The 13,079-nt window shown below is 50.1% G+C and overlaps 1 protein-coding gene across 1 annotated transcript in view; it reads left to right on the forward strand.

Annotated features, from left to right (window-relative positions):
* SYNE3 (spectrin repeat containing nuclear envelope family member 3) overlaps nt 1–13,079 on the forward strand; it is a 138,806-nt gene that overhangs the window by 37,674 nt on the left and 88,053 nt on the right. Inside the window, 2 exon segments of the mRNA XM_030213911.1 lie at nt 10,246–10,403; nt 12,598–12,770. Coding sequence (XP_030069771.1) covers nt 10,260–10,403; nt 12,598–12,770 — 317 coding nt within the window. The 5' untranslated portion in view covers nt 10,246–10,259.

The raw sequence follows: 13,079 nt of genomic DNA on the forward strand, positions 1-13,079 counted from the left end.
TGCGGGATTGAAAAACTGCTACAAAAGTAAAAAAACAAAAAATCGGGGAAAAGGCACGTGCTCGTCAGTGCAATAATAAAAACATCTTTTTTGGCAGTGCTTCACTCAGATGAGAGACCTGGAAGTCTCTGAGCCAATCACAGTGCGTTTAGCTCAGCTAAATGCGTTGTAATTGGCTCAGGGACTTCCAGGTCTCTCAGCTGAGTGAAGCACTGCCCAAAAAGACGTTTTTATTATTGCTGGGGGGAATGACGGCCAAAATGGACGTTTTTTTTTTTATTGGGGGACAGCGGGGAGGCCGGGGCTGCGGGAAGCTGTCTTTTCAATGCAGGGGGGAGGGGGAAGCGGCGGCGATCTCGGATGTCCTTGGCATGCGCAGAGCAGCATAACGCTTGGCTGCTCTGTGCATGCTCAACCGGCTGACTGGCCAACTGTTTAACGACGGAATAGAGAATGCAAGTGAGCTACAACGAGCAGGCTCATTTGCATTCCTATTCCTTGATGCATGCCTGTTCCTTACCGATTCGCTAAGGGAATCGGTAAGGAAAGGGCTTTAACGAGTCTTTAGTGCATCTTGCCCTGAGTGTCGATTGACCAAATCAGCTTGGCTAGTGGCTTGAGGTAGATACTGAACAGAATAGGTGACAGTAGCGATCTTTTTGGTACCCCGCAGGTCAGTGCCGCTGGTGGCGATGAGGTACTGCCAAACATTATGGACTGTTGCCTGTCTGACAGATAGAATCTGAACCAAACAATTACTCTTCCATTGATACCTGTTTCTGCCAGTCATGCTAGCATGATATTATGAAGATTGACTGCACTTTTTTGTCCTTTAGATTGTAAGCTCCTTCGAGCAGGGACTGTCCTCTGTGTTAAATTGTACAGCGCTGCGTAACCCTGGTAGCGCTTTATAAATGTTAAGTAGTAGTAGTGTATGCAACAATTTTTTTTCATTGTTTGTAAGTTGAGGTTCTGATTCTTGATTGGTATTTCATATCTTCTATATTGAAATAAACTCTGCCTAGTAATTCCTGTTAAAGATCTGTAAGAACGGAGTAGTACCAAGCAGGGCTCAGGAGTCAGTCATGGAGTCGGAAACAATTTTGGGTGGAGTCAGAGTTGATAAAAATGTACCAACTGCAACTCCAGCTTCAAAATTAAAAAAAAACCCCATTATATATGGTAGATTTATCATTTTGTACTTTTATGTACGTGTCTTTGTCCTGAATCTAATGTTATATTTACCGGTACTTTAGATCCAGAACAAAAACTTTAAAGCCTAATATCAGTTGGACTTGGAGGTTTGGTGTGCCGAATCCACAGCCCTGGTACCAAGAACCTTTTTTTTTTTATTTTCCAGGATTTTATCTACCATCACGGCTGCGTTTTAAAGTTAGCAGCAATAACAAAACTCTATCCTTTTGTGATTTCCCTAAAGTTATATCTGGCGTTTAACTATTATGCTGCAGAGGGGAGGCCCCATTTCTTCCTGTAATATCTACACCACACGTCTGACTTTACACAGCAGTACTCTCAGCCATGGGATACAGCAATTATGTGTCTCAGTGCACGATTTTCTGCTTTTTTTCCCCAATGGATACACAGAATAGGAGAAAAGCACTAGTGAGTGAGTCAGGCCTTTTTTGTGCAGCCAGAAAGATTTCCCTTCTTTCCCCCTCCTCAGACCTCCCCTCCCCCTCCTCCAATATTTGGAGAGTCCTTTAAAGATTGAAACCATATGCCTGTTTGGTTAGGGCTGCCTGCCGGATACCAGCCTAAAGAATAGAAACTGCTTTAGTACAGGCAGAAAAAATGAGTCACAGGAAGGCATGGTATGCTAGAGTCCAAAAATGCCCACAACCGTTAAAAGTCACGCGAAGCAGTTACTTCTGAGTGGCAGCTTTGTTTAAAAATGTTTGCAATGTTATCTTTCAAAGTTTTGCAGGAGGGGCTTGGAGGATACATGGCTGCCCTCTGTTGTGCTCATGCGCCGCTTCTGTTCTGCAAGCCCTGGGCTGGGCATAAGAATATAAGACCTTCCACTGCCAAACCCAAAGCAGTTTGGATAATCCAGCGGATCCTAAAGAGAAGTTAGCAGCAGGGCCGGTCTTGGCATCTGAGCAAGGACAATTGTGGGCACAAAGCGGAGTGCTTTCAGCACCGCAGCAGGCGTTTTCAAACACCTATGTGTGACCCTCAGCCTAAAAGCTTTTGCAGAGTCAATAAGGTGCACTCTATAGAAATTTGCTCCCCTCCTGACAGCTCTGCTGCAGCCTGCCGGGTGAGCCACTTCAAGGAGGGAAGCCTTGATTCAGTCCTGGCTTTTGAACATCCATCCAGTGAACTGTTAAATTTGCAGTGGCTGCATTCAGTGCAGTGGGTACAAGAGTATATCTGGATGGGGCATGGGGAGATTTCCCCCCCAATATTCAGCCGGTGGCAGGCAGTGTGGTTAGCTGCTGTCATGGTGCTGATCCTGGATATTCAATGTCAGGCTGTATCTGGCATCTGCTTAGATTTCGGCACAGAATCCAGGGGTTAGTGGCTAGATGGTAAGCAGGGCCGGCCCAAGGCAAGATGCCGCCTGAGGCGGAGCTAACATGCCGCCCCCCCCCCCTTCCCTTCGCAGCGTTTTACCTCACGGTGACGTTCCAAACCCGGCAACGATTCCCATAAGCTTGCGTGCCACCGCCGGCACCCGTCTCTTCCCTTTACTGTGGCTACCTGAGCCTCTTGCAAGACAGGAAGTTACATCAGCGAGGTGGCTACAGTAAAGGGAATAGGCGGGTGCTGGAGGCGGCAGGGCAGCTTATGGGAATCGTTGCCGCTGCCGGATTTGGAACGTCACTGTGAGGTAAAAGGCCGCGAAGGGGGAGACACTGCCTCTCCGAGGTGCTGCTCTTGATGAGTGCCATCTGAGTCCTCCGCCTCTGCTAATATTCGGCCAGGGGCGTAGCCAGACTTCGGCGGGAGGGGGGGTCCTGAGCCCAAGGTGAGGGGGCACATTTTAGACACCCCCCCCCCGGCACCGCCGACCCCCCCCCCCCCCCGCCATTGGCGACACCGCCGCCACCACCACCAACAACAACTTTGACCCCCCCCCTGCTGACGACCCTCTCGACCCCCCCCTCCCGCCACCAACCCTCCTCCGCTGATGCCTACATTTGCTGGCGGGGGACCCCAACCCCCGCCAGCCGAGGTCCTCTTCTTCCTTCGTTCTGTTTCTGAGTCTGATGTCCTGCACGTTGTACATGCAGGACGTCAGACTCAGAAACAACAAAGGAAGAAGAGGACCTCGGCTGGCAGGGGTTGGGGGTCCCCCGCCAGCAAAGGTAGCAGATGGCGACGGTGGGTTGGTGGCAGGAGGGGGGGGTCGAGAGGGTCGTCGGTAGGGGGGGTCCAGGGCCAAATCTATGGGGGCCCAGGCCCCCGTGGCCCCACTTAGCTACGCCCCTGTATTCAGCAGAGATAACTGACTATCTCACACTGAATATTAGCACTTGGCCAGCTAAGCACTATTTAACCGGCCAGGAGCCATTCCTGGCCAGTTAAACAGCGCTGAATATCGGGCCCATTGACTTCAAGCATATTTTCTATTTCTGCAATAAGTACACTTCCTGAAGCCTGTTAAGTGTCCTGTCAGTGTGTAAGATCCATGGAGACGGAACTCGCCTTTATATGTGTCTGTACAGTGCTGTGTGTAGCTAGTACTGCTATTAAAAATGGAAAATCCAGAACCGGACCAAAAACTCCCTCCTCGAAGTGGGTCATTCAGTAGCTGTGCCAGTGTCGGCCCTTTGAGAGGTCTAGAGCAGATGCCCTGCCTTTACAGCACAATTCTGTGAAGGATTCGAAACGTTAGGTGCCACAAATCTAGCGGCCTGACATTCAGCTAGCGGGGATCAGCACTTTGCTGACTGCAGCTGGCGTTAAACCCGGAAATTCTGTGCTGGGACATGTCCGGGCACCGGCATTGAATTTCCGGGTTTGTGGAGTCGATATCCAGCGCTTAACCAGATCTGGGACACTGCATAAAGATAGAACTGACTTTTATATGGTCCTATTTATGAAATGACCTTGACTGGTTAAGCGCTGAATTATCGGCATTTAGCCGACCAAATGCTGACTCTGCCCCCAGAAGGTCCCCCAGAATAGCCAGTTTTGAGGTCAGCACTAACCAGCAGGTCCGCCGAGAAGGGGGGGGGGCAGGAAGGACAAAATTCCTCGGGCCCGGGCGTCCAAGGGGGGGGGGCCTGGCACCGGGGTCAGACTCACAGAAGCAGAAGCCTGCGCGGCCACATTGGTGATCTGCAAGGGCCGACTTCTACATTCCATGTAGAATCTCAAATAGTAGCAACAGTGGAGAAGGAGTGGCCTAGTGGTTAGAGTGGTGGACTTTGGTCCTGAGGAACTGAGTTCAATTCCCACTTCAGGCACAGGCAGCTCCTTGTGACTCTGGGCAAGTCACTTAACCCTCCATTGCCCCTTGTAAGCCGCACTGAGCCTGCCATGAGTGGGAAAGCGCGGGGTACAAATGTAACAAAAAAAAAAAAAAAACCAGTCGATTTAACCAGCCAGGAGCAGTTTCTGGATGGTTAAATCTCTTTAAATATCGACCCGTAGTATTTTATAATGGCAAAGTTATGCGTCAGATCCGTTAGAGAATGCTAGTGTAAGTCGGCAGTTACGTGCCAACATTTAGGTGCACCTACTTACTCCTTGTCGATAGCAGGCCTAAACGCACAAACCTTAATTTATTCTATAAGTTGAGCACATTGCTTCATGACATGCCCGCAGCCCACCCGAGCCCCACCCACATTGAACACCCCCCTTTGCAGTTATGTGCTAAAACTCTTAGGGGCCGATATTCACACCACGGCAGGCAGGCCGGCTAATTCCCGCGGTTGGCGGCGAGACTGGATATTCAATGCCGGGCCGTTTCCAGTGACCGGCGTTGAATATCTGGTTTCATTTTGGCCGGTTTAACCGGCCAAGCCATTATTCAGCCCTGGCTGACTTAAGTTTAAGCCAGCCAAAAATAGGCTTCTGTTTGGGTGGCCCGATTTTGCTGCCAAACTTAGCCGTTGATGCGTTGAATATTCGCGGATAGCCGGTTAAGCACTATTTTAACTGGACAGGAGCCATCCCTAGCCAGTTAAATAGCGTTGACTGTAGAATAGTGCCTGAGCACTTCTGCTTGCATCAGTTGATTCACCTTCATTTTTGTGCAGAATTGCCATCGTACACGGAAGTTACGTGGTGCCACACTTTTGGAGCCGTATATAAAACGAGGAGGTTAGTTAGTACCAATGTTCCCTCTAAGCTAAGCAGGAGTCCTCCACCTATAGTCCTGCTAGTGCGTGGTGCTGTTTTCAATAATGGGGGCCGGGCAAGCTCTGCAGGACCAGGGCTGCCAAGAGACTAGGCCGGGCCCAGGGCAAGGCCGCCCCGCTTCCACCACCCCCTCCCCGTCACTCCCCCTGCCGCTACTGCCCCCGCTGCTGCTGCCCTCCCCCCCATCGCTCCCCCCACTGGTGCCACCCCTCACCGCTGCAGTCCGCGATCTTACCTGCCTACCTCCACGGCTCCGGGCCCCCTGCATTCAATGCGGCAGTCGTACATCGCCTCTCTTCGGGCCTTCCCTCCCTGTGTCCCACCCTTGTCTGATGTAACTTCCGGTTTCCGCGAGGGCAGGACACAGGGAGGGAAGGCCCAAAGGGAGGCGATCTGTGACTACCGCTTCGAATGCAGGGGGCCTGGAGCCGAGGAGGCAGGCAGATGAGACCGTGGACTGCAGCGCCTTGGAGGTCCAGCCCCAGGGAATTTTGCCCCCTCTGCCCCCCCCCCCCCCCCCCCTCGGCGGCCCTGTGCAGGACTCCAGGGAGCCTATCTGACTCCAGCAATCGAAAACACAACATTGAAGCACTGCCCCCCAGTGGCAGCAATGCAGTTGGAGGACTGCTGTTCAGCTTGGAGGAAACAGTGGTTAGTACTCAGTAAGTCCATCACCATCCTCCAAAGGCTGATGACCTTCACCAAGCCTGGAGCTCTACAACAATGATGCTGTCTCTCCCCACCCTTCGGTAATTTAAAAGAGACCCTCTTGCGTACAGATCTGGAATCTTTATTCTTTTCTATTCCCAAGCACAGTCTTCCAAAGTCCTTCGGTGTAGTTGGTTCTTTACATTTTCACTTTGGACTTGAGTAAAGTATTACTTAAAGAGCTTGAGGGCCCATTGAAATAACTTTAAACAATGTAATGGTATTAAAGAACATGGAGTACAAAACCCAACAGCTTAAACAGGTAACAAGACTAAAGAGAGAAGTGGTAAACCTGCATTCCAGGGCCGGTTGGTTTCAATCAGTTTCAGGAGGGTTGGAGGAGAGCTTTTGTTTGGAAACTCTTAAAAATAAATTGAATATATAAAGGAGAAGCATACACGGGCCTTGTGGTTATCCAGTCTAGACTATTTGATGTCTTGAACCCTTTTATTTCCTGTTGGTTATGGAAGTGAATTGTTCTCCCTTCTTTTCACTCTCTCCATGTAAAGGGGAAGCAGGCCTTGTCTACCTACCGTGTTTACCTAGGAGAGATGAGGCACTATACCCCTCCTCCTGAGAACAGAAGCAAGACTTCGGGGTACACTGTGCCCCTCCTTCTGAGAACAGAAGCAAGACTGTGGGGTACACTGGACCCCTCCTCCTGAGAACAGAGGCAAGACTATGGGGTACACTGGACCCGACCTGAGAACAGAGGCAGGACTGTGAGGGTACACTAGACCCTCCTCAGGAAAGCAGAGGCAGGACTGTGGGGTACACTGGACCCCTAGAGAGATGAGGCATGACTTTGGGGTACACTATACCCCTCCTCCTGAGAACAGAGGCAGGACTGTGGGGTACACTGGACCCGACCTGAGAACAGAGGCAAGACTGTGGGGTACACTGTACCCCTCCTCCTGAGAACAGAAGCAAGACTTTGGGGTACACTGGACCCTCCTCCGGAGAGCAGAGGCAGGACTGTGGGGTACACTGTACCCCTCCTCCTGAGAACAGAAGCAAGACTTCGGGGTACACTGGACCCTCCTCCGGAGAGCAGAGGCAGGACTGTGGGGTACACTGTACCCCTCCTCCTGAGAACAGAAGCAAGACTTCGGGGTACACTGTGCCCCTCCTCCTGAGAACAGAGGCAGGACTGTGGGGTACACTGGACCCTCCTCCGGAGAGCAGAGGCAGGACTGTGGGGTACACTGTACCCCTCCTCCTGAGAACAGAGGCATGACCATGAAATATACTGGACCCCTCCGCAGGACAGCAGAGGCAAGACTGTGAGAAACATTGTACTCTTTCTTCGGAGAGCAAAGGCAGGACTGGGGGGGGGGGGGGGAGTACACTGTACCTCTCCTCCTGAGAGCAGAGGCAGGACTGTGGGGTACACTGGACCCGTCCTGAGAACAGAGGCAGGACTGTGAGGTACACTAGACCCTCCTCAGGAAAGCAGAGGCAGGACTGTGAGAAACACTGTACTCCTTCTGAGAGCAAAGGCAGGACTGGGGGGGGGGGGGGGGGGGGACACTGTAGCTCTCCTGAGAGCAGAGACAGGACTGTGGGGTAAACTATACCCCTGCTCAGGACAGCAGAGGCAGGGTACTGATCAACACACTGCTCTTCCCTGGGGAAGTAGCCTGGGGGTCCTGGTAGCAGAGCAGAAGTAAGGCCCTGGGGTACACTCTCCTCCTCCCGATGATACGCTGTACCCCTTTCTAGAAGAGCAGAGACACGACCCAGATAGAGTGCATCCAGAGACGCCAAGGACATACCATCACCAAGAGTGTCATTTTACAGACAATACGTACTTTTCTTTGGAGCCTCTGAAAAGATACAGAATGGAGGCAATATAGTTACATTCTCCGGGCTGAAAATTGCTCTGTGCTCAGCACATGCATTTCTGGATTCAAGGAAAAGGGGTGGGGTGGGAGAGCAGTGATTAGGAAGGTTTGCTCAAATTTCTTCCTATTTGGCTTTTCTTTTGTTAGGCTTGAATCTCTTGAAATAAATGATCAGGATTAGTGCACTGATGAATAAAACATACCGGTCCAGCAACGTGTGTTTTTCACCATTTCAAGCTGGTTTAGCAAACACAGAATCTAGCCAAAAATGCACAAAGGGGTTTTGCAGGCTCTTTTCCTTTTGCAAGAACAACCAATGGGAGGTCTGGAGCAGCCGTAGCATGACAGTAGCTTCTCGGCGGAGCAGTCTGCTGCAGGGGCATAGCCAGACCGGCGGGAGGGGGGTCCAGAGCCCGAAATGAGGGGGCACATTTTAGTCCGGCCCCCCCCTACTGCCGCCGCCACCAACAAATTTGACCCCCCTCCCTGCCGACGACCCTCTCGACACCCCTCTCCCGCCGCCAACCCTGACCCGCCGTCACCTACCTTTGATGGCGGGGGACCCCAACCCCCGCCAGCCGAGGTCCTCTTCTTCCGGCGCAAGGCTTCGTTCTGTTTCTGTGAGTCTGACGTCCTGCACGTTCATCGTGCAGGACGTCAGACTCACAGAAACAGAACGAAGCCTTGCGCCGGAAGAAGAGGACTTCGGCTGGCGGGGGTTGGGGTCTCCTGCCAGCAAAGGTAGCAGACGGCGACAGGAGGGGGGGCTCGAGTGGGTCGTCGGCAGGGGGGTCCAGGGCCAAATCTATGGGGGCCCAGGCCCCCGTGGCCCCACGTAGCTACGCCACTGGTCTGCTGCGGAGTTGTCGGCTGTGAGAGTTCCGTGTGGAGCCGGAGAATGGGGTATGGCGGAAGATCAGGCCCCCTACGGCCCTATTAATAACTGGATCCATCAAACCAGCCAGCAATGATCCCGAGTGGGTGCAGCTTGGGGAAGGAGAGAGAAAGCCGGGAGCCTCCCCCAGCCCATCCCCGCTGCTGCCCTGCATGCTGCTCCGGTTCTTGCCCTCGCCACTCCCCCTCCTCCTGCCTTCCGCCACAGCAGCAGCATCGCTCCCTCCCTCCACCCCTGCCCCGCTACAGCCTTGGCACACAGCATCAGCAGTGGCAACTGACAGCATCCCCTTACTCCCTTGCAGAAGAGAATTATTCACGGAGCTGAAGGGCAGGATTGGAGAGGCAAGAGGGAAGGCTGCTGGCATGGGGATGACAAGTAAACCTGGCTGGAGCAGGAGAAGAAAGAGATTCGCGGAGTGCCGACTTTTGCAAAAAAGAGAAGCTACACATGGCTTTCGCACACACAGTTTGCAGGCATATATGAAAGCTGTGTGTAGCTGTTCTGGACATGCGCATAACAGGCAGGCTTAGCGAGTAGCTGCTGTGCACGTGTGCTGCCACTTTCCCCTACTGAGCTGCTCGCTGTTTTTTGCAAGCAGCTCATTTGCATGTGATTTCCTTCAGGAATCGCTGGCTATTTCCACCTCGGTAACTTTTACCGAGGTGGAAATAGCGAGCAGTTGTTTCCGGGGACTTTTGTGCATCGGCCCCTGAGGCTCTAATGATTGAGAGAAGGCAGTTGGTGAATGTGAGAATGAGAGAGTCTTCAAGCAAGTGAGACACACTCCAGTGTGTGAGAGAAGAGACTCATAGCGTGTGCAAGTGAGAGATCATTCAAATGAGAGTTGCACACTCCTAATGAGTAAGGCAAGGGGCTCAAATAGTGTGAGAGCAAGAAGGCGTTCAAAGATTGTGTGAGTGAGAGATCCTTCAAATGAGTGTGACACGCTTAATGAGTGAGAGAAGAGACTCAAGAGTACGAGTGCAAGAAAGCCTTCAAATGAGCGAGACACTGCATCTCTAGGTGTCCCTTTCTAGGACACACAGAGGCATATTTTCAAAGCACTTTGGGAGGCTAAGTTCCATAGGTTTCTATGGAACTTTGGGAGGCTAAGTGCTTTGAAAATATGCCTCATTGTTCCCCTCCCTGGGAGAGGAGAAGAAAGACCTTGACCCTCTGGTTAAGGGAAATTCTAAAATTGTTGCAATTCATTGGTTTTTTTTTTTTATTGGCTCAGCCAAAGGCCCTTTCTCTAGACATGATTTCTGTCATATATTTTTTTAAAATTTGATTTGTATTCACAACTGGCTTTACCTTATATAGATAAGATCAAGAAACGTCCACTTCGCTCTGAAGCAGAAAAATATGAACAGAAATGCGCCCCCCCCCCCCCTCCCACTCTGGTTGTGACTTCTGTCTAGTGATTTTTTTTCTCATTCACCTTTTGATTTGCTGTTTCAGATTCCTCTCTTGCGATGACTCAGCAGCTGCAGGATGAGTTTGAGACCAGCATGGAGAACATTGAAGCCTGGATAAAGGCCATCCATGAGAGACTCCGGGTCAGTGACAACACCCAGGGACCTCGGGCCGCCCTGGAAGCCAGACTGCGGGAGACTGAGGTGAGAGGCCTCCCCCATGGAGAGAAATGGCTCGGAGTGACAATCTTTTTTGTTTTGTTTTTGTTACATTTGTACCCCGCGCTTTCCCACTCATAGCAGGTTCAATGTGGCTTACATATCATATACAGGTACTTATTTGTACCTGGGGCAATAGAGGGTTAAGTGACTTGCCCAGAGTCACAAGGAGTTGCCTGTGCCTGCAGTAGGAATCGAACCCAGTTCCCCAGGACCAAAGTCCACCACGCTAACCACTAGGCCACTCCTTTTGGTGTTTCAAATATTTCCTTTATTGAAGTACACCTCAATTATATACAGACTCGGGCTGCACATACTGCAGCGGGACATGTTTATCCACTCCTACCCTAGCTGAGATCATATTTAACCATCTTTCTGACCTCACGTGCAACTTTCTTCAAATCAATCACCTTACTTTCCAATTCTTCCTACTTTCTTACTCATCTATATGTTACAACTTTGCCTTAACCTTCGCTATCACTTATAATGTTCTATTACGTATTGTGTTGACATTGCTAGTATACCATTCCATATTTTGTTTTGTTTTCGAATATTTTTACTGCTCTAATTGCCTACTGCTCATGTTTGATCTATTCTTACTTGAATTCTTGAGTGAATTCCTTCAAAAAGTCGGTAAATAAATCCTAATAAATAAAGTTAGCATAGTAGTAACAAAGTAAATGACAGCAGATGAAGTCCAGCATAATCCATCTAGTCTGCCCCAAAAAGTGTCCAGGTTGTACCTGGAGCAGATCGCCGCTGTGCACAACGCCCCCCCCCCCCCCCCCGGATGCAGTATTGTCCGTCATCCCCCCCCCCCCCCGGTGCAGCATCATCCGTCATCGTCCCCCCTCCCCGGCGCATGACCTTCAAGCCCCCCCCCCCCCCCCGGGTGCATTCTTCTTACCTGCTGGGGTGCTGGGAGCAGCCGCGTGGCTGTCGGCTCCGCCGGTTCCCTGCTCCCTCTGCCCCGGAACAGGAAGTAACAGCAGAGGGAGCAGGGAACCAGCGGAACCGACAGCCGTGCAGCTGCTCTCTGCACCCCTCCTGAAGCGTGCACCCATGTGCAGCTGTTCGGAACGCCCCTGACACGCCCATGACCACGCCTCCTTTTGAGATACCTTCTAGTATAGTTAGGTGCCATGCCTTATAGAGCAGCTTGCAGTCAGATGCACCCAATTATTGATAGTTAAAGGCTTGTTAGTTGCAACGGAATCTACGCGGGCTGCAAAGAACATCTCATGAAAAAACTCCAGAGCGCCCAAAATATAGCAGCCAAGCTGATATTCAGCAAAAAAACGCTTCAAAAGTGCCAAACCCCTCCAAGAAAAGTTACATTGGCTCCCAATCAAAGAATGGATCATCTTCAAAATCTGCACCTTAGTCCACAAAATCATATACGGCGTAGTCCCAGGATACATGACAGACCTTATAGACTTACCAATAAGAAACAAAGTCAGATCGTCAAGATCCTACCTAAACCTACACTACCCAAATTGCAAAGGACTGAAATACAAAACAACTTACACAGCCGGCTTCTCCTACATAAGCGCACAACTATGGAATGGGCTCCCAAAAGCTGTGAAAACAATCCACGACCACTTGAACTTCAGGAAATCACTAAAAACCAACCTCTTCAAAAAGTCCTATCCCCAAGGACCCCACGTAACCCTCTTCACCTACCAACACAGCATGACTATGATCGAACAGGACAACACGTAATCTTCATCCATTCCGATCCTCCACTTATACCTCATACGATCACTATACAACTTTATATTTGTTAACCACCAACTGGGCAAACGCCTTTGACGGTACTATGTAAGCCTCATTGAGCCTGCAAATAGGTGGGAATATGTGGGGCACAAATGCAACAAATAAATAAATTAATTAATTAATTTGCGTGCGCATAAATTTGGGCGGCATATGTAGAATCTGGGGGTGAGTGATTTTGGCATGTACTTTATAGAATAGCGCCTAGCACTTAATGCGCTTAAATGCCAATTATTGGCGCCAATGATTTGTACAAATGATAATATTCTATAACCTACGCACACATTTGGTGACTAACATTAGGTATCAGCGTATAGAATTATCCTGAATGTGACATTGTTTCCTTCCACAATAAATCTTCTGGATTATTTAAACAACTCATTTGAATATATTCCTTTTGTTTCAGAAAATTTGTGATTTGGAGTCTGAAGGTAAATTAAAGATGGACATGGTGCTGATGAAAGCCGATGCTCTTCTCCATGACAGCGAGGAGGATGAGAAGCAGGAAATCATGTCGAAACTGAAACGCATTAAGGCACTTTTTGAAGACACGACGACGTACATGACTCACTGCCATAGGTAGGAGAGTCTCATAAGCAACTTCTTAATGCAGCCGTGTAACGAGTATACACACTTTCGCTTCAGAAATGCAAGGAGGGGGAGGAGGAGAACAAGAAAAGACGATGCAAATTCTACTTCACAACCTCTAGAAGGGCAATTCTGAAAATGGGAGCCTAGAGATAGTGCTCAGAGAGTACCTGGCAGGAGCCTGTTCTATAAAGGAAAGTAGATGCCTGCTTTTATTATTTTATTTTAAATCAATAATGAAAATAAAACAAGAACATACAAACCCACCAAAACTCCACAAAGTATACTGAAATTCAAGAA

The sequence above is a fragment of the Microcaecilia unicolor genome, chromosome 9 (assembly GCF_901765095.1).
Source record: "Microcaecilia unicolor chromosome 9, aMicUni1.1, whole genome shotgun sequence".
In the NCBI taxonomy this organism is placed as follows: Eukaryota; Metazoa; Chordata; class Amphibia; order Gymnophiona; family Siphonopidae; genus Microcaecilia; species Microcaecilia unicolor.